General features: G+C 37.5%; 1 protein-coding gene across 5 annotated transcripts; it reads left to right on the forward strand.

The window, feature by feature from the left end:
- Nucleotides 1–3,199: 3,199 nt before the first annotated feature.
- LOC131795170 (spondin-1-like) lies at nt 3,200–27,868 on the forward strand. 5 transcript variants are annotated; one of them, XM_066173828.1, is made up of 4 exons: nt 3,200–3,360; nt 19,067–19,819; nt 25,891–26,184; nt 27,590–27,868. In XM_066173828.1, the coding sequence occupies exons 2-4, from the start codon at nt 19,303–19,305 to the stop codon at nt 27,700–27,702; spliced, it is 924 nt and encodes a 307-aa protein (XP_066029925.1). In that variant the 5' UTR covers nt 3,200–3,360; nt 19,067–19,302; the 3' UTR covers nt 27,703–27,868. The 5 variants fall into 5 exon arrangements, 3 of the variants coding, with proteins under 3 accessions (XP_066029925.1, XP_066029924.1, XP_066029926.1); XM_066173827.1 differs by having other exon boundaries at nt 19,070–19,819; XM_066173829.1 differs by lacking the exon at nt 3,200–3,360 and adding an exon at nt 7,992–8,227 and having other exon boundaries at nt 19,070–19,819.
- The last annotated feature ends 62 nt before the right edge of the window (nt 27,869–27,930 follow it).

Below are 27,930 nucleotides of genomic sequence, written 5' to 3' on the forward strand. Positions count from 1 at the left end.
CATGTGGAGTGTGAAATATTTTTTTCATGATCTTCAGGTCATAAGTTAGGGTTAGGTTAGGGTTAGGGTTCAGGGTCTAACCCCCGGGTCTAACCCTAACCCTAAGGGATATATAGTTTGCCTAAGTTTTCAACTAAACCCAAACTAAGAAAAATGATGAAAAACAATGGGCATTTTTTAGGTTTACCCCCACCTTAAGGCAATTATTCTTCCTTTACGAGCAGAGCTATGGCGTATTTTTTCTCTCAGACAACAAACATTTTCACCGGGCGGTTTGCCTACCGAAGAAACGACACAAACAAGTGCCATAACAATAACACGGGCTTACGAAGTTCGTAGCCATGTTAAGAACGCTCAACTTCAATACTAAAATTGACACCCGTGCCCAATTTTTTTTCTTTTTTTTGGGGGGGGGGGAAGATATGTTGCAGAGCAGGTTCGAAATAAACTTTCTTGAAAATGGGAACCCTATCTGTTGATGCTAAGGCCTATCCCCACGAAATAAAAACAAACAATATGAAATTTAAAAATGCCGCCACATCGCCGCTATAGCGTTGCTATGGAAATACCGATATTCCCATTTCTTTCTGCTCGTAAATTTTCGCGTGCGTTAAGAGCATGCGCACTCATTTTGCCGCTGTGTTGCTTCCCCTCTAAACTGTCTGACATGCGCGCTTAAGGATGAGCTCTCAAAGATCTCTGGAATTAACCAATGTGTAACCAGGCTAGGAAACTATTACCAGGCTTTCTTCCACTGGCGGGAAAAAGTTACATGGAACAAATATACTTACCTCGGTTTCCTCTGTGGACATTTTTATAAGGTTCTTGAATCTTGATCTTTCTTTTAAATCCGAAAAATAAAAGCGACATTTACTGACATTCAAACAAATTGTAACCAAATCACTGCAGTCAAGATAATCAGCTACAAAAGGTGCAAGAGAAAATTGGTGAATTTAATCAGGAGCACGTGGGTCGTAACTCCGCCGCTTTTGCAAATACGATTGGAGTATGTCTACTCAAGTACCAGGAGATCGAGGTAAGTGAACAATATTGACCAATAAGAGGCTTACAACTACAATTATATCAATTTTTATTGGAAACCTAGCGTTGCTGTGTGTCATTTTTAATTTCCGGCAATTATATTTTGAAAGGACTATTCAACAATACAAAACTGATTGACCACCTAATTAGTGATTTCAATGAGTTAGCCTTGCACTTCTAGTGTATGGTGTCAGCGTAAAGTGCAACCTTGGATTAAGATCATCGTATAGTGGATTTCCCTAAATTTAAAGGGGCACATCGGACCTGCGAAGCAAATCTTTGAGTAGGTGGGGCTAGAGACAAACCCGTAAACTTCAGCCAACAAGGGAAAGGGGGTGTCGGGTGAGGCATACCAGGAAAGTTTGGATTTGTCTCCTTGGAAATGTACGGAAGTATGAAAATATACCTATGTTGATATTTGGGTCGATCTCTAGGTCGAGCTTTGTTTACAAGAGAACTGTAATAAATAGAAATTAGACAAGTTTGTGATTTATCGTCAAAAATTAAATCTTAAATGATTAGTTATTAACGCTTTTAATTCGTTGAGTTCTCGCAAAGGCGAGGGCAGGATAAAAATCGTAAAAAATCGTAAGCAAATCAACGAAAAGAAGAGGAGGGTAAAATTTGCCGAGAGTGTCAGGTCTGAAGACAAATAGGACGAACTCGCCAAATATTTCAAGTCTTATACTAATCGCTGGAGACTTAATTTTGATATTTAAAAATAAAATAAAAACTCGCGGCTCTTGCGCAAAGAACAGTCTATTGGTTTTAAAGTCACCAGATAGTCTTGTGATTGTTGCTCAGTCAGTTTCGGTTGCTGTGACCCTGTCCCCCCTAAGGAACCCATTACAAATATAATTAATGGGCTCCTGCCCTTCAGTACTAATGAATCTGGTACCTTACTTAAATATTAACAATATAGCAAAGTTTGGAACATAAATTTTTTTTTTATTTGGGGCAAATAGATTTATTTTAATTCCTCAAAGTAGCAAGAAATACATTAATATGACATAATACCTTCAGCGAGTGAACTCAACAATCAACTGAACAATTTTGTTGGGAAGAACCTCCTATGCTGATCTTAGTGAGGAGTTCGGATCGAATAAAGAGTTTTAACTCTTCTACACGGTCTTTACAGTAATCACCGGTTTAATATAATTAATCATCAAAATACCTTTTCTACAAGACAATTGTTAAACTGTCTGATACATTTTTCACCTAGATTCCTTTCAACTTTCCAAATGAGTTTTACCTATGCAAGTTAATTCCACGGCCACTTAATTATTTTTGGGTCAAACAGAACCCGTTATATTAATTTTTTTCAGAGAAATGGCCAACAGTAGACAGCTTTGTTTGTTAATAATTACTTAGCGTCCTTGAACACAACAGCTGTCGTGGACGGGAAAGCGAGCAATCTGCTTACACTAGCATAAAAATAAGTGGCCAGCAATAAGAATTAGCTAAAATTCATGGGAAACGGAATTATGGGAATTTTTTTTTCGGAATCAGTGCGAGGTCGAAAGACCCGATTTTGGATTTGGGATCTGATTTGCCGGAAACCTACTCCCTCGGCCAAATAACCTAACAACCACCTGTCAAATGAGGCTTTTTCGGCCTCTCTGAAGTTTGTCTCGTGGTATGCAATTTTTTTTTTCCGATGGAGAAACGGCGCAATCGAAATTTACCATCCATCACGGAGGGAAAATACTTTTTGTGACACCGATAAAAGGTTTTGTCTTTTAATAAGATTTTTAGCTTGAAAGCTGTGAGTTAAGTAGAAAGTATATAAGTTGTTGTATTTGAATAGAGCTGATGTATGTATGGATTTTTTGAGTGATTCGTTTATTCGTTCAATGGAAACCTTGCTGTGTTTGACTTAGTTGAATTGCAAATTATACAGAGCTGATAATGTTGAATGTTCTGGATCGAAATGGCTCTGCCCTTTGAGGCCAAAAACGGTCCATTAAGAAGCCCTGGGGCCGAGCGTGCAAAATTGCACGATGACTTTGACCTTTTCGGAAATGCTCGGATTACATCCGATCGCTCTGAAATTTAGGCTGTAGCATGTAAACATTCTAAGCCAATCACATGGCGAGGTTTAGCTCAGCACTATCAAACGTGACCTCAGGAGCCCGATCCGAAAATTACTTGCGTACGATTTCAGTCTGCGACAATGGCGTCCGATGCGAAACGCCAGAGATACAGCGTAGCTAAGGCTTTAGAGGTGATTTTTGACGATGGAAGTGAGTATGGTGGTATCTCTAGTGGTGAGGAATCCGAATTAGATAGAAAACTGGAAAATCCTAGCGAAGAATCGAGGTAAGTAATCTGTAAACATTCTTGCGATATTTAAGAGGCTGTCTCTCTTATTTCCACCCGGTCAATTTTGCGTCAAAAATAATTTTGCCTGAAACTCTGTTAACAGAAAGACTGTACCTAGGAAAGAACTAAATTAGATTTGGTTTGATTCGAAATAATTTTCTGACTGCATTACGGGCCATAATTATTTCCCAGTCCGTAGGGACCGTCGCAACGTCTCGAAAATTGGAAAATAGGCATATTTTGTAACATTGTAAAATATTCGATTCGCATAGTTAAGCCACAGAACTTATATCAGATTGCTAAAAAACCTTTCTAGTTTGCCAAGAAAGTTAGAATTTGCCCTCTCAACATATTTGAAAAGGCGAATTTTAGCATATTCTGACCACTAGAAATCGCCATCGGCCGATGGCCGTAAATAACCTTGATTTAGACGCTAAGTTTTGGGATTTGGGACCTGGTTGACGATTCTATCCTACACAGCCGTTAAGTTTAGACCTTTATTGGCAAAAATATGCAAAAACCCCTGTACGTTTTCGATTTTTCAAAAGTTATGACCGTTTGAATCAGCACATGTACGAGCATTCACGATTTTTTCGCCTACACCAAAATCGAACCACTGGAGCAGATTTCGTCATAAATACAGCTTACCCGCTTTGCAGCCCGTCTTCATGGCTCACTTCAGAATTTTTCTAATAACCAAATTGGTGAAATCCATGATAACTTCAACAAATACCTTGGTACTGCCTTCGAAAAGTAGGCGGCATCCATCGTGAATCGTGGTATCAAAACAAATGTCGGAATTGGCCACATTTCGCGATGAATCACCCATTTAACATCGCTGCAGAGCTAAATTTTTTCCAAAATCAGAATATAAACTCTCCATGTCTGGAAGCTGAGGGAGAAATGAAGGTTTTAGGCTTCTGATGATCACTTAAATTTAGATCCAGTTCTCACAAAGGTCCGCACAAAAGAGAAGACCGCTGATAGCTTGTGCCGTACGTTGTGCCATATGGTTTTGTTTTGTATCCCAAAGTAATATTTGGGCAGAAAAATTTTGGATGAAAAGAATAAATGCTTTTACCTGGAGTTTGATATCATATAATTAATAAATCAATTTCAAATATTCTGAGCTTGCTTCTCTCGGTTCCGCGTCGATTGCGTCCACAGAACAGCAACCTGTCAATAGCCGGAAAAATCGGCTACCAACGTGTTAAAAACTTGACACATGCTTCATATGAACAGATGTTATAAGTATTGCTTTTGGTAAATTTTCAATCGATTTCATCAAAACATTTCACTGACTACTAGATATTATAATATATTACACCATAACAACGCCGTCAGAACTTGATATCGGAAGTAAAGGTAGTTTGTATCTGTAGAGCATATTCTACACTTTTAGCCACCGTATAAGACATTGTTTACATAAGTCTACTGAGAAACACAGTGACAATCACTAATCACGTCCGACAGTTTGTCTATGAGGATCTGTTTTTTGTCTCTCAATTTTACAGGGATCTCAAAATGACTTCAGATGGCTCTCAACAAAACCACATTGAACTTCTGAAGTGTGTTATTGTGGTAACGTTCACAGAGGTCCTACGTATCGTAGCAGATTGGATGTGAGACTTTGATCTCTTTGTTAACTTTGTCTACCAAATCTTATCTCTCGGAATTTTCCTGGACGCATTGGATATCTTCCTCCTCATCCAGTGATATCCCGATCACACCCTGATCTTTTCACCGCATTGCTGCTAGCCGGGAGAAAAAGCTCTGAACTTGGCTCTTTGTCAGCCACTGTTCTCTAGTGAACAAACGTGCATTTGATTCATTTTTCGCATTTCGCATGTCCACATGCAACTTGGGCGGGGTCGGCCTTTCGCCCAGTTCTTTCTCCAAGTGTAAACCGTGCCGTTAGGTATTCTTTTACCTTCTCTGAAAATCTAACGTTGCCCCTTGGTTTGCTTACGGCCCATCCTGTTCGTAAAGACGAGTGGGGCGAAGTATCCACGGGAGAAGTGAGTGGTGTACTAGAATCTAACGAACAGCTCGAACACTCGATACCAGCGGTATCTATCGACGAGAACTTAAGGGCCCAGTCCCTTTTGATTGCATCATACTGGCTTTAACCTGCTGACTTTATGCTTTCCAACGTCCAGGTGCAGCTCCAGCTGCGAAAAGGTTTCGAACACTTCAACACATCCAAACATAGAGCATTCAAACAATGGCGTTGTACTCTCTGTTTCCTTGCTGCCCTTTGAACGACGCTTGACCACACGCTTTTCAGGAGGATCATAAAACCCTTGAGATTCTATGGTTTGAAGGGACGTTTGACCTTGGTGCTTGATATAAATTACGTCATATGGAATGTACATCCCTTTACCGATGCCGTAACATTTCCAAACTCTCAGACCGATATCTCCATATTAGAAGTTGTGGAAGCTACTAAAATGCTCAATCTTATTTATACAGAGAGTGTTCTTTGATTCGTCTACTATTCTTACTGCAGCTGTTGTTCCCTTCACTGGGTGTTTCGTCAATGCGTATCCTCTGTCCAATGAAAGCTTTAACAACCTCGCTGAAGACTCGCTACAGACTGAAGCCTCTCTGGTTTCGAAAAAGCACTTGCATGCCATACTACACTTGCAGGCCTTCCAAAAAAAATAAAGGGTCAGCGGGTTCACCCGCAATGATTAATGCGGACCTCTGTTATGCGCGATAGTGTAATCGTTCAGCTTTAAATTCCAAAACGCCAAACTTCGACACATAGACTTACAAGTGGAGTTCTATGACTGATTCTTGAAGAGAATACAGCTGCAATCCAAAGTTTCAACGGGACATTAAGCGCGAAACATGGCTTTAGTTTTCGAGTTTAGTTCGCAACAACGAGTCAAAGAAGAGTATTGACAGATGCCGACCGCTGAATTTTGGAGGTATTTGCTGGAGTTATCCAGTTCACCAGTTTGGGAAGCGAGGAATATCTGAAATTTCACATAAACCCATGATTTCTCCAGCTATTGACAGGTTGCTGTTCTGTGGACGCAATCGCGCGGAACCGAGAGAAGCAAGCTCAGAATATATGAAATTGATTTATTAATTATATGATATCAAACTCCAGGTAAAAGCATTTATTCTTTTCATCCAAAATTTTTCTGCCCAAATATTACTTTGGGATACAAAACAAAACCATATGGCACAACGTACGGCACAAGCTATCAGCGGTCTTCTCTTTTGTGCGGACCTTTGTGAGAACAGTATAACATCGAACTGGATCTAAATTTAAGCGATCATTTCCTCACTTCAGAAGCCTAAAACCTTCATTTCTCCCTCAGCTTCCAGACATGGAGAGTTTATATTCCGATTTTGGAAAAAATTTAGCTCTGCAGCGATGTTAAATGGGTGGTTCATCGCGAAATGTGGCCAATTCCGACATTTGTTTTGATACCACGAATCACGATGGATGCCGCCTACTTTTCGAAGGCAATACCTAGCTATTTGTTGAAGTTATCATGGATTTCACCAATTTGGTTATTAGAAAAATTCTGAAGTGAGCCATGAAGACGGGCTGCAAAGCGGGTAAGCTGTATTTATGACGAAATCTGCTCCAGTGGTTCGATTTTGGTGTAGGCGATAAAATCGCGAATGCTCGTACATGTGCTGATTCAAACGGTCATAACTTTTGAAAAATCGAAAACGTACAGGGGTTTTTGCATATTTTTGCCAATAAAGGTCTAAACTTAACGGCTGTGTAGGATAGAATCGTCAACCAGGTCCCAAATCCCAAAACTTAGCGTCTAAATCAAGGTTATTTACGGCCATCGGCCGATGGCGATTTCTAGTGGTCAGAATATGCTAAAATTCGCCTTTTCAAATATGTTGAGAGGGCAAATTCTAACTTTCTTGGCAAACTAGAAAGGTTTTTAAGCAATCTGATATAAGTTCTGTGGCTTAACTATGCGAATCAAATATTTTACAATGTTACAAAATATGCCTATTTTTCAACTTTCGAGACGTTGCGACGGTCTCTACGGACTGGGAAATAATTAGGGCCCGTAATGCAGTCAGAAAATTATTTCGAATCAAACCAAATCTAATTTAGTTCTTCCCTAGTTAAAGTCTTTCTGTTAACAGAGTTTCAGGCAAAATTATTTTTGACGCAAAATTGACCGGGTGAAAATAAGAGAGACAGCCTCTTAAATGCGTGACGCATGTGGTGTTGAAACATTTACTTTTACTTTTCGCGCACGAATCCTTGTTTTTTGCCTTGAGACAAACCTGTAAATGTATATTTGTGAATGAAAAGCAACATATATTATGATCAAACATGATTTTTGAGCGACAGAGAAAATAATCTTCAATGGAACAACGACCTAAATTATCAGCCGATGACAGATCGAATGACGCATGTGCGTCCGAACTAAATCAAATAAAATCTTTTTTTTTTAAAACGATAGTTGAATATATATCGACTTGTACATTATCTTATATGTTTTGTATTTTTGGTGTCTAGTGCTTTAGCACGAAGACACCTATGGAAGAGTGCAAAAAATTTCGAAAAATACTTCATATACCACAAATTACGAGGTCATACTAGTAAGGCCACATTAAAGTATACATTTTGTGATGGTCGACATGAAAGGGGAAAGAAAATGTTAACCAAGAAATGTGTAAACAAATCGATTTATAATCGCGGGGGGTCGGAAACGAAAAAACTACGACGAATACCATTCAAGAAAAAAACAGAGCGAGGAATAGTCGAGACCAATAGAATTTGGAAACGCGAAGAAAACAACAAGTCGATGAAAAGGTAATGTTTTCTTTCGACGTTGTGCGTAGTCAAACCCACGCGTGGATGGTGAAGTAGGTAAGTGAAGCGGTCTTTTGTGGAGTCTTTATAATGAATTTCCTCAAAGTTTGTTTCTCATTATGCCACAGTTTTCGAAGCACGGTTCAATGTGAACGAGTGAAAGGCTTCAGAAAATAAAGAGAGATTGGTTAGCGTGCATTACAGTGACATTTGTAAATCTGAATTGAGGCAGTCAGATAGAAGAGCAGCTATGTGTGTTGAAAACATATTCTTTAAAACAAAGAAACTGCAAATGAAAATACTATTAGGAAATTCCCAAGTTGCTCTTAGAAAGTGCAAAGGGAATAGCAGAACTTTAAATGCAGCACAACTTAAACAAGAAGGAGCAATAGAGAAATTGATTCATCATGATGATGGATTTCAGTTTCTTAGAGCATTAAGAGGTTCCCCACCATAATTTGAAAAAGCAAAGAAAGACTTGTTTGCCATGATGAGACAATTAGGACCAGCCTTGTTATTTTGTAGTTTCTCTTCAGCAGAAACTCAGTGGATCCATTTGCTCAGAATACTTGGAGAGTTGGTTGACCACAAACAGTACACTGATACTCATCTGGAAAATATGAACTGGGATGAAAAATGTAGGTTAATTCAAAGTGACCCAGTATCATGTGCCAGACATTTTGATTATCAGATCAGTCAATTTCTCACTAACTTCCTCTTGAATAAGTGCCAACCTCTAGGAAGGATATCTGACTGGTTCTATAGAGTAGAATTTCAACAACGAGGTTCACCTCATATCCATATGCTTATATGGTTAGAAAGTGCACCAGTGTTTGGAATTGATGATGATGCAACTGTTACAACGTTCATTGATCAGATTGTAAGTTGTAAATGGCCAATTGATGACCCACAACTGCAGAAACTAGTGAACAGACAAATTCACAGGCATTCTCACACATGTCAAAAGAAGTCAAAGAGTGAATGTCGATTTAATTACCCGCAACCTCCTATGAGAGCAACTGAAATCATGTATCCTTTAGGTTCAGATATATCACAACACGAAATTAAAAAACATAAAGAAACTTGGAAAACTATTAAAAAGCAACTAAATGATTTAAAGGATGGTGAATCAATTTCTTTTGAGGAGCTGCTTCTTAAACTAAGTATTACTGAAAATAACTATCGATTAGCTATCAGGACAGCTTTGAATTCTCCAACTATATTTTTAAAAAGAGAACCAAGTGAGTTAAGAATTAATAGTTACAACCCAACTTGCCTTAAAGCATGGAGAGCAAACATGGATATTCAATTTGTTCTTGACATCTATGCGTGTGCTATGTATATAGTATCATATATTTCTAAAGCACAAAAAGGAATGAGTAAACTTTTGTGACAAGCATGTGCAGAAGTGAGGCAAGAAAATTCTAACATCAAGCAACAAGTCAGGGATATTGGAAACAAATTTTTAAATAGTGTTGAAATTAGTGCACAACAAGCTGTCTACATTGTTCTCCAGCTCCCTATGAAGAAGTCATCACAACGAGTGGTATTCATAAATACTGCACCTCCCGATGAAAGAGTGCAGCTCCTCAAGCAACTTAATGAAATGAAAGAAATGGAAGATGATTGTGAAGAAGTGTATACAACTGGTCTGTTGCAAAGATATGTAAAACGTCCTTCAGCCTTGAACACCTAACATTAGCAGATTGGGTAGCATGGTATGACTTGTCTCGAAAGCCTTATGTAAAGAAATCTTTTCAAAATGACACAGATAAACTTCCTTTAGAAACAGGCATTGATGAAAATGATGATACCCTTCCTGATGAAAGTAGGAGCAATAAGGAAACAAATAGAAAAAGATCATCAGCTAGAATAATATTAGAAGTGTTTGGTTTAACAAAGAAAAAGACCCAGAGAAATACTACCGTTAATTATGCTCTTCACATCATGAAGAAATGAGGAAACTGACTTAATATCCAATTGTTCTTCTTATAAGGCCCGATTTTTACTTATGAAAGATGCCATAAATGACCAAATGAAACAATATGCTGTTTACAGCGATGAAATTGATAAAATTCAGGAGCACATAAATGATAATATTCTGAGTGATGATCAGTTTGATTCAATAGCACCATTTACTCAAAATATAGAATACCAAGATGAGTATGAAGGTGTTCATGACCTACATCCTGACTTCAATGAGAACTATGACCTATCAGAAGATGTTGGAATTCCTTCTGTGACAACAAGTACTGAACCACTAATATTAAATGAGCTGCTAGACAATGATTATAGACAATTAGTACAAACACTAAATAAAAAGCAAAAAGAGTTTTTTTTATCATGTCTTGCATCTTATTAAAACATCAGACAAACCATTTTACTATTTTCTCTCTGGAGGAGCTGGAGTGGGTAATTCCCATCTTGTCAAAGCATTATATCAGGCAGCATTAAAATATTATAACTCCAGACATGGAGAAGATTTCCAAGAAGTCAAAATATTGTTGCTTGCCCCTACTGGAAAAGCTGCTTTTTCTATCAGAGGTAACACAATACATAGTACCTTGCAAATACCAGCATGCCAATCACTTAAGAATGACAAACCACTAGACTCTAGTAGACTTAAAACTTTGAGATGCAAACTTCATGCACTTAAACTAATATTTCTAGATGAGATATCTATGGTAGGAAATACCATGTTTAATGTACAAATAAACAATAGATTAAAAGATATTAAAGGCAGCAAAGAGGCATTTGGGGGTGTTAGTGTTATTGCACTGGGTGATTTATTCCAGCTAGAACCAGTTATGGATAGATATGTGTTTAAAGACATGAAGGACTCAGAGTATGGAGCTCTTGCTCCCAACCTCTGGAAAGAACTTTTTACCATGTTTGAATTACAAGAAATCATGAGGCAGAGAGAAAGTAAACAATTCGCTGAAATTCTTAACAGATTAAGAGAAGGTAATCACACTACAGATGACATTGCCAAACTTAAAGAGAGATGCATTTCAGAAAATAGTAGAGACTACCCAACTGATATTCCCCATTTTTTTATACAGAATTCTAAAGTAGATGAGTGGAACAATAGAGTCCATATGGCAGCTACTGGTGATAAATACACCATTAGAGCTTTAGACAGTGTTATAGGTGCAAACTCTCCAGAACTCAGAAGTAAGATATTAAACCAAATACCCCTAGATCCTAGAAAAACCAAGCAGTTAGCCTCAAACCTTCAACTTGCTGAGGGTGAGAGAACAGAGATAGCATTAAATGTAAGAACTGATGATGGTATCACAAAAGGGGCAAGTAATATTATCAAAAAGATTACATTATATGACAAAAGTAGACCATCTGGTATAATTTGGGTACAGTTTGACCATGTTGATGTTGGAGAAAAAACTAGATATGATAACAAGCAATTTTATTTGCAAGGAATTGAAGCTACATGGACTCATATCAAACCTATCATTGCACAATTTGCAGTAGGAAGAAACAGAACAGCCCAAGTTGTAAGAAAGCAGTTTCCATTAAGACCTGCAGCAGCCAAAACCATACATAGATCACAGGGTGACACAGAAACTAGAATAGCTGTTAACTTTAACACCAAAAGAGCAATACCTCATGTGCATTGTGTAGGACTCAGCAGAGTAACAACAGTTGATGGACTTTACATAACTGACCTTCCTGAAAGTAAAATAGCTGTTAATCATGATGTTAAAGTTCACATGCAGCAGTTACGCACAGGTCACCATACCAAACTTTCTAATACTCCGATCTATGAATTAGACCCAAATACTTTTAAAATTTGCTTCCTTAATTCAAGATCTCTGCATAAACATATTGAAGACATACGTAGTGACCTAAACTATTCAAATATGGATATCAATATATTCTCAGAAACAAGACTGTACCATTTAGATAGCAATGCCAGCTATGCCATAAGTGGGTATACTATATTTCGAAATGACAGTGAATCTGCAATACTCACTACAAGACCCTTTAGTGGAACAGCTGTATACACTAAAATCCCCTTTAAGCCTGGATATCCACTGGCCAAAAACACCAATGGAGTAGAAATAACCATTATCAAAGTTGTTGCCATTCCCCATGTTAATATCATAGGTGTGTACAGGTCACCGAAAGTGTCAGTCCAACAAATGTGTCTAGCATTGACCCAAATTCTCAATAGTTGCTGTTCTGATTTTAATGTTTTTCTTGGGGATTTTAATGTCAATTACTTAATTTAAAAAGAGAAAGTTCCCCTCAATAACTTGTTTATAAGAGAGAAAAATTACAGACAATTGGTATCATCATATACTACTGATAATAGAACAACTATTGACCATATATATACCAATTTGCCTGAATCACAAGTGACTCTACACATTCTGGAAACATATTTCACTGATCATAAAGCAATATGTGCATTGATTAAAACTTGATGTTGTTAAAAATTGAATACACATTTAACTACATGTAAGATGTTTGAGAATGCCATAAAGTACCAATAGAATTCAATGTAGGAAGATTAATTCAGAAATTCACTTGACATCCATCATCATAATTTATGCATGTATTGATAAGATTTTCCAATTTTTCAGATCACAAGCCAGTGTTTTTGCATAAATTGAAGGATAGAAACTTGAAAACAGGCACAAATGTGAAGTCAGTTAGTTAACTGTCAAGTAACTGATCTAAAATACTAATTTTCCTCAATGAAATTCCTCAATAAGATAACCTAAAACTATAATGCAATTCTGAAGGTTGTTTTGCTTTTTGGCAACCTTCTTACACTTTTTTCCATCAAAGAATAATATCATAGGGATTCCATCATAGGGATAGAGGTAAGCTTACAATTTTTTTCCAATTTTATTTGGTTTCCCCTTTCTCTCAATAGTAGCAAACAATTTCCTAGCCAGTTTATATAATAACAACTAAATATACTTATTTCTCTGTTTAAATCTAAGTACCTTCTCCTCATTTTAAGTCTTTGTGTCAATACCAGTAATTTCATGTATTATCCCATTTTTCCCTTACAGCCTGTTCCTGAAAAATGGAGGATGAACTTACTGGCCATCTTCATAACATTTCTCCTCTAAAGAAAGGTTCTAAAACCACATGGTTTGATATGCAAATTCTTTGTTCGCAATTCATGGTTCGTGCAGAGGTCCCTAATAAGTTGTTACACATTCTGTTCCTCCAAAAGTTACTTGTAGAAGGGAGAAGACAATTAGAATGCACAGTAGAAACAAGGATTAATTAAATGCAGTAGGTAATCAAAATTACAAATTAGAATCAAGTAATCGGTGTGAAATCCTGTTGAATTATACGGATGAAAAGGGGGAAGTTGCGATTGAAGGTTACGAGATTGTAATTAAAGATTGTTGCTGAATTTGTGTGGTCCCAACTGAAAAAAAAAAGTACAGCAGTACATAAACTAAGAAAGTACCCTGGGAAATGCAACACATACCTAACTAACAATGAGACGATTATAAAGAGAACTGAGTGTGAGAAATAAACCAATGTAGTCAATACAGACCGAGAGGGAAATATCGTAAATGTAAAATAAAGAAAGACTTACTTTTGTCTAGCTCCTAACGATAGCAGATGAACATTGAAAGTAACAGCAGCAACTAATGGCGATAAAAGATGAGATACAATATCTGATACATGTGCTCAAAAGAAAGTGATTGAAATGGCAAACTTATTAATTAATAATCATGAACTAATGAGGGATTAATTGTTAAAAAGAAGCCAGAACAGAAGACAAGAGAAAAGTACACGAACTACGCGCTTCGAAACTAACACTCACGTGAATACAAACCCTATAGCATTTTCTCTGGACCAAAAGCTATTGATAAAATTCAAGGAAAATAAGCAAGAAATATATCTTTATTCCAAAAAGTCTTAGATAGACCGTTCAAAAACGAAAAAACTAAGGAATTTCTTGAACTTACAAGACCTGGGCGATATATGCACCATCGTTGTTTACATAAGTTCATGGCCATAGCGTTGTGTTAAAGATTCTGGAAGTTGAATAATTTAAAGACAAAATCTTCGATTTAATAATACCTTAAAAACATATGAACACTTAAAAAAATAAAATTATCAGTCCAAAAAATAGTCAAATATCGCAGAGTCTCACTTGAAGTTAGGAAGTTCTGTTTTCATTTTCGGGCCTTTCCCTACGCTTTTGAGAATTGCATTTTTTGTTACCCCAAAACTAATTCCGTCGCTTTTACGCTTAAATTTAAATTATTCCAAGAATATGTAGTTTCCATTTAAGCTCCAAAACGTCTGCTATGATTGGGATAGATCGAAAGAGGTAACAACTGTATGCCACAAAAAAAAGAAGTACATGTAAGCAACTAGCTCGCACTAGACACATGTATGCCTTTGCATACCTATTTTTTTTAGATGTGGTTCTACTTGTTACATGCTGGAAATTCACAAAACAAACAAATTATGCTCAAGAATGAGTGGAATGATATAAAATGACAGTTTCCGGTTTCACTTCTGAATTGTTTACTCTAGAAAATACTGGTGGTGCATTGCAAGTGAAAGGCTTTTGATGTATGTTGCGCTTTATGTATTTTGAGGTTGATTATCTCATTTGTCCCTGTTTCAAGGCAAAATTTCAGAAGTCAAACAAAGAAATATAGTTCCAATGATTGCACTGTAGACTTCAAGAGGGATTAGTAAATTTGGGCTTGGGGTGATGATGAGGTCAGACTAATTAGTCAGTGTGTCAATCAGTGTTCACTAAATATGTGTAACACATCTCAGATTTGTTATTTTCCAACCAATTTTTTATGAAGATGTTGCCCATGTAACAAAGAACCTCTTTTTGCCTCATTACTTTATATTATTTGGGTATCACTTAATTCACAGTTCAAATTTTGATGATATTTTATGTTAATTAATGTTAGTTTGAAAGCATTCAATGAGGTTGTTTCCTTTTTCTTGGAGAGGAAACATGCATTTCAGGAAAGCTTATTTACTGCTGTTTCAAGTGAGGTATAGCTTACTTCCCTTGTGTAAATACTTGGTGAGGAATAAATTTTTCAATAATCTGGGTCAATTTTTATGGTTTTGGGGTACAGTTTGGAAAAAAATTCTAATTAATTCCGTATTTGTTCGTTTTCAGCCAGAGTCTCTGGATGTCTTGCCCATAAGATAAGGAATATTTTATCCAAAAAATGTTTCCTTTTAACTCCAATCCATTCAGGCCCAGGCTGTTTCAAAGTCAAAAGTTGTACAATAATTTATGCAAATTGTATGCCATTTTCTTAGCATGATTTAAAATCTATGGATTTTTGGAGGCAAAATATATTTTTTCTGAAAAGTTAATTTTGTCCTCTTTCAAATGAGATATAGCACTAATCACTAGTGTAAATACTGTTGACAAAAAAAATAAAAGAAAAAAGGTTACCATCATTTGTCATTTTTTTTAAGTCTACCATAAAGAGTTAACAGTGCTGAAATGGCTTCAAATTTGGGTCAACTGACCCACTGCGGAACCAAATGGCTCTTGGTGTGGGGACTGATTCTCACCAAGGGGCTGAATTGATTTCCTCTTTAGGCAAAAATGGTTCTTGGTAGGGCTGAAATAGTTTTTTGAAGGGCTGAAATGGTTTTTATTGAAGTAGATTTTGACCCAGATTATAAATTGGCCTTAGAAGGGGTCACATTAGCTTCAAGACCATAGAGCTAAGTCGGCCCTTGGGGCTGAAACAGATCTTCTAAATTTACACTGTATAGGTTCCACATGATAAGACAAAATAACCAACCCTGAAGAAAATACGTGAAAATACGCGAGTGGATTATTATAACAAATCGATTGAACACCGGATTTAGAAAAACACAAAAATGAGTCCATGGTACTGTAAATCATAGAAAGAAACTGAAATTGCGAGATGAAAGACCCACATTAAAAGTTTGCAGATGGTGAGCTTAATTGGATGTGCTATTTAAAAACGGCGTAAGCCAGTCGTATCAATTGATATCATGACTAACTGAAGGGCAATTTGGTTGACTTCGTTGCCAAGAGTGTCAAACTAGTTATATATGTCGTATGCAGGGGAAACTTGGCGTTGCGGTGGACTCGAGCCAGTTGACTGCCAACTTCAGTTTGAGTCCTTACGAGGCGTTAAAGTACTTTCGCTTAAAAACTGTTTAAACCACACAACCTTCTTATTATCGAAGCGTAGCTTTCAGGTGGTACCCGGTAATATTTTTGTTTTGGGATGCTCTGCTGTAAGTTCCAAACCCGTACTTTATATATATATATATTTTTTTTTTTTTTTTACTCAGAGGGCTTCTCTTTTATATATCATCCTTGGAAAATGGTGCCACTTTTACTGCATACTTCTCAAACTCATTAAAAATTCATGAGGTCAACTACCAACCACAAGATGTATACCACATCACATGCATGTGTTTAGATACCCAATGAAAAACTGCAGCATACCACTCTCGCTAGAGTGTGGTATATACCACTAAAATATGCACAATGACAACTTGCACAAAATCAATGCATATTTATTACTCACAAGTAACCTTACTTTCACAATGCTTCATTTTCTTATTTAAGCCCATTAACAAAAACATTTACCTCACAATCATTAAACTTGACATTTGATATTCGAAAATAGAAAAATTCACAAACCTAACAAAGCGAAAGAAAAGAAGTAGTGTTAAAAACAACAATACACACAAGTACTTTACACGAACTAAATTTTATCCCCCAAAAATGTAACTTACCTGCGGTCGGACATGAAAGGGTTCAATGGAGCACTTCCATTTACATCAGGAAGGTGGCGCTTCAGTCCCCAAATAATTAAGTCCAACGAACGGGAAGGATAGCGTTCCCTAGAAGAGTTGCTTACTTCTTGAACGAACCTTGACAGCCAGCAGTTCCCACTGCATGGAGACATATCTGTAAAGGCCGTGTCCAAAGTTTGTACTCCTTCTTCGAAGTCTCTCGCGGTAAAAAGGCCTCCAGGTTCCAAAGCACAGGACTTCACTAATCGATTCTGTTTCCATTCTTCGAAAACCCTACACGACCGTTTAGAAACAATTAAAGCACTTCGCCTACAGCCTCGCGCTTTCATTTGTTTCTCGGTGTTTGGATACCCCGATGAAACACTCGCTTTCGTTTTAGAAATAGTACAACAAGGAATGTATTAGGTGATTCTCCTTTGCAATCGGTTGTTGCCACATTCATAGACATCTTGTGTCAACATAGGAACGTCGTAAGAGGTTTTTGCTTCAGAACTGAGGTGCTCGCACTGGCTTTTCTCCTGGAAATCTTTAATATGCCTCCAGTTTGAAAATGGTGTCACTTTCGAGCAGACCAGTAGTGTTGACCCTACGTATACATAGAAAGTGCTTTAGGAATCTTCTTGAGCTCAAAGAAGTTTCATATGAATTCACAGTGCTCAATGAGCTCAGTGATACAATGCTAGTTAAGAATTGCTTTGTGTTTTTTGCGGAACTGTATTTTCAGTTATCAGTTAATCAAGTGATCTTGAGAGCAATTGGGATTAAACAAACACGGGTAAACTTGGCAAAGATCAAAAAGTGTCAAGGAAGGGTAGTGATGCTCGAGTGCTTATTTTTCCAAATTGTCTGAGAAATAATTTGATTTCTCTCGATACAAAATGAATTTAATTTCAACTTTTCAGCACTCAGTTTCAAGTTGTTTTGCGCCCAACTTCAACTTTATATATAATTTGTTCGGGATTAATTTGCGTTCTCTCAGCCATTGAGCTGGCTGCAGTTTTCACAAGTACATCATTAATGTAATTTACAAATATACGAAATAAAGTTTCTTACCCAAACAAGACCGCTATAGTACAAACGACCATGCAGTCGTTTAGCTAACAAGATCACGATAGGTTCGAATCTGGTGCAAGTCTTCGTCCGAAGATGCAGGGCATTTTTTTATCATTGACTTTTCAATGGAAAAAAAAAATGATATATAATAATTATAATTATTATCATTATTATCATTATTATTATTATTATTATTAAAAAGTAAAGGAAATAACAAGAATGTAGTAATTAACGTAGCATCAAAGCGAAACAAAAAAAAGATATTCAAATAGACAAACAAAAAAATGAGCTTCCTTTTGATGGCCAAATAGTTTGTATTGCGTTTGAACGTGTCCTTTAGTAGCATGTCGTAATGATGTGGGATATTGATCAAATGAAGCCTTTAAGTGCTACTGTGGTTCCTTCTTTCTTTATTCACTCCGAGCTTTCGCCGTTCTACGGCATCATCAGGGAGGACGATAAAATATTTGCGCTATGGTTTTAAACGTTGGAGGTGCCACTGTAAATTAGCATAGTGTAAAACTAGCCAGTACGACGCATGAAAACTAATGGCGTGATAAAATGTTCTAAAATATGTGTTAAAACCGTTAATTAAAATAGCTCATTAAAATATATCATTAAAATAGAAGATCGTTAAGTTCACGTTGACGTTGCATAGTCAGTTGTGTATTCTAAATTTGAAGTGCTTGTGAAATAAACTGTAGAGCTCTCAGGCTGGTAGAAAAACCGGCAAATTCAAATAAAACAACGAAGAAAACGACGCGAAAAAAGAAATTCAGAACACCCTTAAACAACCTTATACTTCAAAATGAGGCTAAATGCTCCTCAGAGAGCAATTTCTTTCATGTAAGCGTCCTTTTTGTTCATGACGTCATATACCCGGATTATTCGGCGCTTGTTAGCTAGATTAAAGGTTAAAAAAAACAGTCACGGCATTAGTTGAATATATCATATTCTCAACGTAAGTTTAAAGGGATAAACAATGATACAGACACTTTTTTATCACTCCTTTCAAATGACGTTGATTTTAATTTTTGCTGATGTATTTGTTTTAAGTAGGAAGTACGCCACAAGTGGTTTGGTTCTACTGGAGTGCCGTTAGCATTCTTGGTTTTTCTGAAGTGCCGTCGGCTTCTTCTCGTCATTCAGCTGTGGTCTGACTTCCTCGTGATCTTTCGCAAGCAAAGTCCGAATTCCAGTTTAATTAGCGTTGGGCTCGTCTACTTCCTTATATGGAGCTTAGTTTGTTTTGTTCAGAACCGTGAAAGGTAGTTCCATAAGGTATACCAAAGATGTTTTCGGCCAAGACTTCCATTGTTGTAATACTGCTGGTGTGGTTCTGTTTAACTTCTGACTGTGACGCTTGGCGAAGACGCCGTCGCCGTCGATGCCCAGTGAAAAACTGTGATATCACTTCTTGGTCATACTGGAGTTATTGCACTGCAGACCGATGTGGACAGGAAGGCTATCGAAGTCGATCAAGAATGATAGTATCAAAGCCATCCTGTGGTGGAAAAGACTGCCCTGACAACCTTTTCGAAACTCGGCAGTGCTATGGTAGTAGAGCAGTTGACTGCGAACTGAGCTACTGGTCAGAATGGAGCGGTTGTACAACTGCTTGTGGCATATCAGGAACACAGTCCAGCTCCCGCCACCGAATAACTATCGAACAATGTGGCGGTACATGCTCATCTTTCCTCACAAGAACACGATCTTGCCAACTGACCGGCTGTTTCAATGGAGGAACTCTTAAAGGAGGAGCATGTTTCTGTAAAGCAGGGTTTTCTGGCGATTGCTGCCAGCTGCAAGGTAACTAACTCAAGAAAACTAGAAACTATGAGCCCCGCACTAACACAAACACATTATGTAAGCACCTCTCAATTATTAATTAATCGGAATGTTTGTATGTTCATATATGATTTTATATCTTTACAATCAAAACAGGTCTGTGTTTAAGACGTCACTTGAGTCTACGCTTCGTACAGAAACACCGCACATTAACATGTTTTTTTCTTACTTTCGAACGGCAGATCATTTCTCTAACACACTGTGATATTGTCTCTTAACCCTCAAAGGCCGGTCCATCATGATTCAAACTGCAATTAGGACTCAAAAACGGCTTATTTTTCAGCCCAGAATGCTTAGATAACTGGAGGCTTGTCTCTTGTGTTAACAGAAGTTGAGGTACATTTTAATTCACTTGTTGTATTCAATATAATTTCTTCACCATGGGGCAAATGTCAGTGAAGTCTACAAAATATTACAAAAAGGAAGAAAAATTAATCGAGACAAGCGTGGATCTGATCATTAAGTTTTTTAAGCGCCCTTAGAACTGAAACTGTCGAGCGCATTCTCATAGATACGAACCGCTTATGAATCGATTATTTGCGCTTCGGCAAAATCACTTGCTCACAGAGTAGTGAAGTTTAGAGACTGAAGCGTGTTAAAGTTCTATGAGACTTAAGAGCTAATGTCGGCATGCATCAGACAAACAGTGGCAAGTCACGCAAATTTGCTTTCACCCCTACTTTTATATTTTGTAGCCCCATATGTCCTGACAATTTTAGTTTTCGAGAAATGAATTTTTTCGTTCGACCGCTCAAATATGCAAATTTTCACCGTGAATATTACCCGAGTTGTGTGACGAATATACTTGATCACCGCTATTTCTGTCAACATAATCCATCGTTTTATCATCTAAACTTAATCCCCTGGCATTATTGAAGCTAGCAAAGTCATGTTTATTTTTTGGTGAATATTTTTGTCCGACATACTTTTCCTATGTCGAATAGTAGCATCAAAACAAAGACGATTTTAACAATGACCGATATGACAGAATCTACTGAGCTTCAAGCATTTAAAAGACAAAGGATGGTTAAAAAGTGACTATAAAAATTTCCTTGTGTAATTGTGTTGTTCTATCTTGAGACGAACTCAAAGTCCGGCAAAATTTACTTGCTAGCGACTATGAAATAAACATGGTGTGTCTACTTTTCGGCATAAATCGCTACAATTTGTAAAAAACTCTAACATAACACTCTTACCTTGTTTATTTATAATCTTAGGAGCTGTTTCGATAATCACGTTATGCTCTACCACATTGTAGCCAAATTTGAGTTCCAGTTTTTATATCTTCTCCATCTTTTTATATCAGTTGCATGACAAGTGTGACACATAAATTTAAAGAAGTATCAATCTCCGAAATACCAAGAGATGAGTTTTTCTCCTCTTTGCATGATATCTAGAAAAACCTTTCAGGAACTACCGCATTCAGAAAACTGAAGATGCCTCAATGATTCCTTTGCCGGCCGGAGTCGAAGAATGATTACAAAAGTCAATTTGATTGACAAGCTACCAACTGATTTAGGTAATTATCTGTTGTGTAAGCGTCTCATCTTACATGCTAACATGGAAATTTACTGTTCATTTAAATCGTTCGCTGGTGGAACTTGAGGGTTTAGTTATCGAGAAGACCGAAGTTGCATATCTCAAGTCGTTCTCTTGTAAAAAAGACATTTCAAGTCACGTGCGGAGTTGCAAGTTTTCAGATTCAGAAAATGATGGTGATCTTATTTTGTCGCTTGGCGGCATCTACGAGACGCTGACAGATATCGATTATTTTACAATTTGCCCCACACATAGATGTTGGGTAGAGTTGTGCTTCCAATAGTAGATGTAGAGCGCCTAAAGAGGTGTCCGGCCATTGCAATGGTAAGGTTAAGTCGATTCCAAAAGCCTTTAGGGGAATTGGCAAGCGTGTATCACAGGTAGTACTCATGATGTCTGGAAAATGCATATAGCCTGGCTCCGGTAAGTGGGCTACTTACCACCGTGAGAAAGACTACGCGTCCAGTTAGACCTAAGTCTCGATTGGGAATTGGTCAATAGGCTACCAAAAATCCTGACAGAGGCGGAGTTTTCTATACTAATGTTTGAGCACTTTGTTGGCTTCCCGTTGTTTAGCGGGACGCGTAATTATGCACACGGTGGTAAAGGGCCCTTCCGCACTAGCTACTGGAGGCGGACAAAACTCTTCACCCAAAATCACATCAAAATTTGTCGTTGCTAAATTTCAAGTGTGCTGCATGTATCATCACCCCCGGGGTAGACATTTACATAAGAGGGCGGGGGTGCGCGCCGGGAATTCTGAAAACGACCCCTATGAAATTATTAAAGGTACCTGAGTCTAATCTGTGTGAGAGTGGCAACAATTGGTGTCTACCCCTAAAAAGTACTAATTCAAAAGCAAAAAATTGAAAAATCTCAAATATAAAAATTCCTTGATCGATGTGCTCTAGAGGCTCAAGTCAGATTATTAAAATCGTCCCAGAAATGCTTATTTCAGGTGTTTTATTGAGCGAAAAACACCCTAAAACGTACCAGCTAGGTCTCTGGTTTTTTTTACCCGTAAAAGGTACGACAAGCATCCTTACCCATTTCCGATCGCTTATTTCCCCTCGGTCAGCACCTAAAAACAAAGATTTGCCCCCCAGTGGAAAAAAAAAAAAGAAAAAAGTGATTTGCCCCAGTCGCCCCCCACCACAAAAATCTAATATGCCGTGTTTACATGCAAAATAATTTAACCTGTAAAAACAATTATTTATGTCCTTTTCTGTCTTTTTCTATGCTTTTCTCGCTCCTAAAGAGGATTCATACAGATATAAGAACCGTACCGCGTTTATATTACACAGGTACAAAAATGAGTGTTTCGTTCTGGAATGAAAACCCCAATAAACTCAGTCAGAAATAACTCGTTTCGAATAAACTTTACCCAGATATCATGTGGCAACCGGTATGAACTTGTTCTTGAACAAAACTTATTCCGATATCATGTAAAAGGCACCTAAAAGTTTTTATTGCCAGAGCATCACGCTCTGCTCTCTTGTCTAAATACTATAAATTTCAATAGCATTGAAGCAACAACCCGCTTTTAACTGCTTCGCTGCCACTGAAACAACCATTAGTGACCACAATAGGCATGTATTCTAATATTTTCAATTCAACTTAAACAAAAATATCTATACAGGTTAAATGTTCATTTGTGTCAGTATAAATTATTGCGTGACTCGCTTATGATGTAAACAGTGGAGGGGAAAACACAAAGCAAAACCTGGGCTCCTGTCAAAAAGTAACACCCAGGCGTTGTATAATAATCGAAAAAGCTAATAAATTGATAAATAAACAAGGTAAGAGTGTTATGTTATATTTTTTTAAACAAATTGTAGTGATTTATGCCAGTAAACGGTGGCGAGAAATAGGCACACCAAGCATATTTCATGGTCGCTAGCAAGTAAATTTTGCCGAACTTTGAGTTCGTCTCAAGATAGAACAACACAATTACACAAGGAAATTTTACAGCAACTTTTTAACTATCCCTTTGTCTTTTAAAAGCTCGAAGCTCAGTAGATTCTGTCCTATCGGTCATTGTTAAAACTGTCTTTGTTTTGATGTTTCTTTTCGACATAAGAAAAGTATGTCGGACAAAAAAGATTTACCAAAAAACAAATGTTTCTTTGCCAGCTCCAGTAATGACAGGGGATTAAGTTTAGATGATAAAACAAAGGATTTTGTTGGCAGAAATACCGGAGGTCAAGTTTACTCGTTACACGAGGTCACACAACTCGGGTAATATTTACGATGAAAATTTGCATATTTGAGTGGTCGAACGAAAAAAAAATAATTTCTCGAAAACTGAAATACATTTTCACAAAAAAAATACACCAAAATTATCAGGACATATTGCATATTGGGCTACAAAAATATGAAAGTAGGAGTGAAATCGAATTTTGGGCGGGGGGGGGGGGGGGGCGGGGGGACGGCTACACTTAGGCTGTACATCAGTAAGACAAAATAACCAACCCAGAGGAAAATACGCTAAATTAAGTGAGTGGGTTATTATAATAATCGATTGTACTCCGGATTAAGGAAAAAACAAAAATGAGTTCATTGTTCAATAAATGATAGAAAGAAACAATGAAATTGTGAGATAAAAGACCCATAATAAAATTTTTTAGATGGTGAGCTTAGCTGAATGTGCGGTATGATACAAACGACGTAAGCCAGTCGTATCGATTGATATCATGACCAATCAAAGCAATGTGGTTAACTTCGTTGCAAGGAATGTCATTTGTGGTTTGACCTCATTTCAGATGTGGAAGCAAATTGACAGCGCCTGCGTCTGATGCCAAGAGCCCCAAAACACGCCTGTTGTAATCTTTGATTTCGACTGGTTATTTCACTCGATTTACAGTCAGTAGTATCGTTGCACCAGAACAATTTGACGAGTAAAACCATGTTATGAGAGACCGACTAAAAGGAGACGTTGCGTGCAGAGATGCTGATGGCATCCGTTGCGTGTTAAATTTTGTAAGTCACATAGGGAATTTCGAGCTTGAAGGAATCCTATAAAGTTATTAAGTTATTATTACTACAATGACGAATTAGAGATTTTGCTAGACTTTCATCGTAAAAATGCTGCTAGTATTATATCTGCACACAATAAATAGGCGCAAATGCGTGCTGATTTTCCAAAACAAACCTCCAGGACTTGTTTATGGCGAAGCGCACTCGTATGTATGACTAATAATAATTCTTACTGAACACGCCCCCAGCTTTTGTTAAAATAAATTCTAGAGAATTAAAATTTTCTGATAGGCCTTTTAAGAAAATATTTGTATGTAGTATTGAATGTCGAAAACGTACCAACACACGTTTCCTTTTAAGTCATCTTTTTTACTCTAGAAAACCTAAATCTCCGCAATTACATCTGCAGGTCAACTAATGAGCTGAAAATTTAAGACGACCTTTTTCCCTAACAAAACGAAGATCATATTCACGAGTTTACGGTTCCCTATTCACGTATTTCCGGTCTCTTAGTGTAACGCAACAAGGAAATGATTGTCTACAGTTCAAAGATGTGGAACAACAGAAGAGCGTGTTAGGTGGTCTTGCCAAATTTTAACAGTTAAGAGGTTACTGCCTTAGCTTCAGAGGTCGATGAAAACCATCATATGTCCAAAGCTATTGTGCGTGTCTTCAGAAAGTTCACATCAATTAATAAAACTTTTGATCGGTCAGTTGTTAAATAATATGTTTTTTTTTTTTCTGTCCAGTGCAGAGAAATGAGACAGAAACTTGTAGTACACAGGTTATCCAAAGTTTTTATGAAGCATACCATTTGTAACAGACGAAAATTCATGACATTTTCACTTTTGCCAATGTTGTTGCATTGCTTTGTGTTGCTTTTATAGTTTTAAGAAAGCGTTGACGACTACGGAGCAGGTTTTTAAATTATGACCTTTTTACAACCGTAACAGTGCAGTACGTTTGATTTAGAAGTAGCCGCATCTTCTTTTCTCTATAATACCTGTTGTTAAATACAGGATATCTGTTTATGCAGACTTAGTGCGCGGAGATAATACTATTCTAGCTTAACCCTCTACTCCACATCGTAGAGGAGGTCCTTACTAAGATTCTAAGGAACCCGTCTTTTCTTTTCGAACAGTATAGCTTAATATGAGGTCCTTGGTGTCAATTAAAAACTGGGCCACAGAGACTCTTTGGTGACCCACGCCTGCATCACTGATGGTCGATACATGCAATCGCGTCTAGTCCTATCCGCAACACAAAAAGCGAATAGAGTATTGACTGCTTGAACTTGCCACGACACTTAGCTTCTCATAGGGAGCTTTCCAACTTTCATTTTCTACCGTGTTTTTCCCGAGTATGATTCCAAGAGATGCGCGACACGATCGCATATCTTCCTCGTCTCAACGAATAACATCTTTCCTTATCCTCTCTAGCTGTTACCGGAGTTTACGAAAATTATTCGAAAAACTGGAATATTTTCCTGTCGAACTAATTATTCCTGTCGTTGGTAGGGGAAACTTGGCGTTGCGGTAGACTCAGGCCAGTTGACTGCCAACTTAGTTCCTGGTCAGAGTGGGGTCCTTGTACGACAATGTGTGGTGTGAGGGGTAAGCAGACCAGCACCCGTCGCCGGCTGATTACAGAGCAGTGTGGAGGTACATGTTCCGGTGGATTAAACTTAAAAATAACACGAGCCTGTCCTCAGATCAGTTGCTTAAATGGAGGCAGCTTAATGAATGGAGCATGTATATGCAAAGCAGGATATTCTGGTGATTGCTGTGAGGACGATGAGAACACTAAGAAAGGTAAAGTCCACACAGAAATATGAATAACTGCATTTGTTAGATACATAGACTTTCACTCAACAAAACGAGCACTGTGATTGGTTGATTCTTGGTCACGTGCCCCTGATCAAATTCAAATGTATCCCGACCAGGACATAATTGCGCCGTTGTAGCCCGCGCTTGGAATACAAAAGCACGTTTGTTTTTGCCATACATGATTGTTTAAGGGAAGGTCTAAATATATGACAAAGAACTTGATGTATGTTCCCTCGGGAAACTAGTTAGTTTTGTTTTTTCTCGAGTCCTGATGTTTCCAAAAGGTCTGGATAGAAGCAGATAAAAACATGTTTCCACAGTTCTTCTGTCGTCTTTAGTTCTTCAGTTCATTTAATTTAATGTAACTTAATTTAATTTAGATTTTATTGAATCTAATTCATAATTTCATATAATTTAAAACTTTCCTTGTAAATGCATACATTGTTCTGTTAATTACTATTGTTTGTTTTGTCCAATCAGCATTTTGTTACGCACTTAAATTCAACTTTGTACTTTGTATCATTCAGAGCTGAAGATGACAGAAGAACTGTGGAAACATGTTTTTAAAAAGTGTCGTTCATTTTCTTGAATTCCCGATGTTTCCCGAGACGAGGAAAATAAAACTAGCTACTTCCATCGAGACCATACACTAAGTGTATAATGTATGCATGGTTATAGGCGACGCGTTTCTTAAAAGGCCTGAAAGCTACTTCAGAGATGACCTGGCAAAAGAAAATAGCAGCTTCGAATCCAGCTTTTCTTATGAGAGAATCTTAAGGGGTAGGCATGACTGTTGACAACATAATTTGTTCCAACAGTTGACGGTTTGAATTGTGCAGGGGGAGGGGGACATATTACGGTCGAAATTTTATTTCATGAAAGACAGTTTATTACGAAGAACTAATCCTGCAAAATTTAATAGTTAAGCACTAAAACTGTAATCACCTCCCCTTCCTTTCAAAACAAAGTAGATCTATTCTTTACCTTGCTTGTTTACTATGCTTAGACCACAGTTACCACAGGTGCAATCTCTATCGGCTCTTGGTATCATATGGCCAATATTTTTCCTTACATAGCTGCTAGATGTTTTGATTGGGGATTTTAAAGTTCGATCACTGAGTTTCAGGGAACTCATTTAAGGGCTGTCCTATTAATTAGGTACAACGAAACGTTTTGCCGGTTAAATGCATTAGCTAGCAAATTTATTTTGACAACTCAAAGTTTTCAGTGCTTCTCTCTGAGTTCAACATTTTAGATTAAATTCTTAAAATGTTTTGAAAAATGTATCTTATTGCTTGAAAAGCGGTTACTGAACTGATCATTCAAATGACTTTCCAGTTGATCTGGATCAAATGTTTTGATTGCTTATCATATTCCTTCTCCTTTTCAGATACAGATACTGACAAAAGCTCATACAAAATCACGGTCGGGTTGTCGGTGTCGGGATGCTTGGTTTTCATCGCCATCATCATATGTGTGTGTTGGTTTTGCTGTAGGGGATGAACCCAGGCCTCGAAAATCAATGCAGATCTATCCAAAGTTGCCTTTTTGACCTTTTACATAGCATACTTGGTGTTAAGCTGAAAACGCTACATACGAGATGAATTAAGTCAAATGTTTGTAGAGCTTCTTTAATTAAAATTGTGTAAGGACAAGCCTTTGCCTAACTACTTATTTGAAAGGAAAAGTGAAAAAATGGGCGAGCGAAACATGGTGTAAGCGATAGCCTGT

Source organism: Pocillopora verrucosa, chromosome 10 (genome assembly GCF_036669915.1).
Source record: "Pocillopora verrucosa isolate sample1 chromosome 10, ASM3666991v2, whole genome shotgun sequence".
Lineage (NCBI taxonomy): Eukaryota > Metazoa > Cnidaria > Anthozoa > Scleractinia > Pocilloporidae > Pocillopora > Pocillopora verrucosa.

Coding starts and splice junctions, on each gene's coding strand:
- LOC131795170 (XM_066173828.1), top strand. CDS start 19,303: ATGTTTTCGGCCAAGACTTCCATTGTTGTAATACTGCTGGTGTGGTTC. Junction 19,820..25,890: donor CGATTGCTGCCAGCTGCAAG/GTAACTAACTCA, acceptor TGTCGTTGGTAG/GGGAAACTTGGCGTTGCGGT. Junction 26,185..27,589: donor CGATGAGAACACTAAGAAAG/GTAAAGTCCACA, acceptor TCTCCTTTTCAG/ATACAGATACTGACAAAAGC.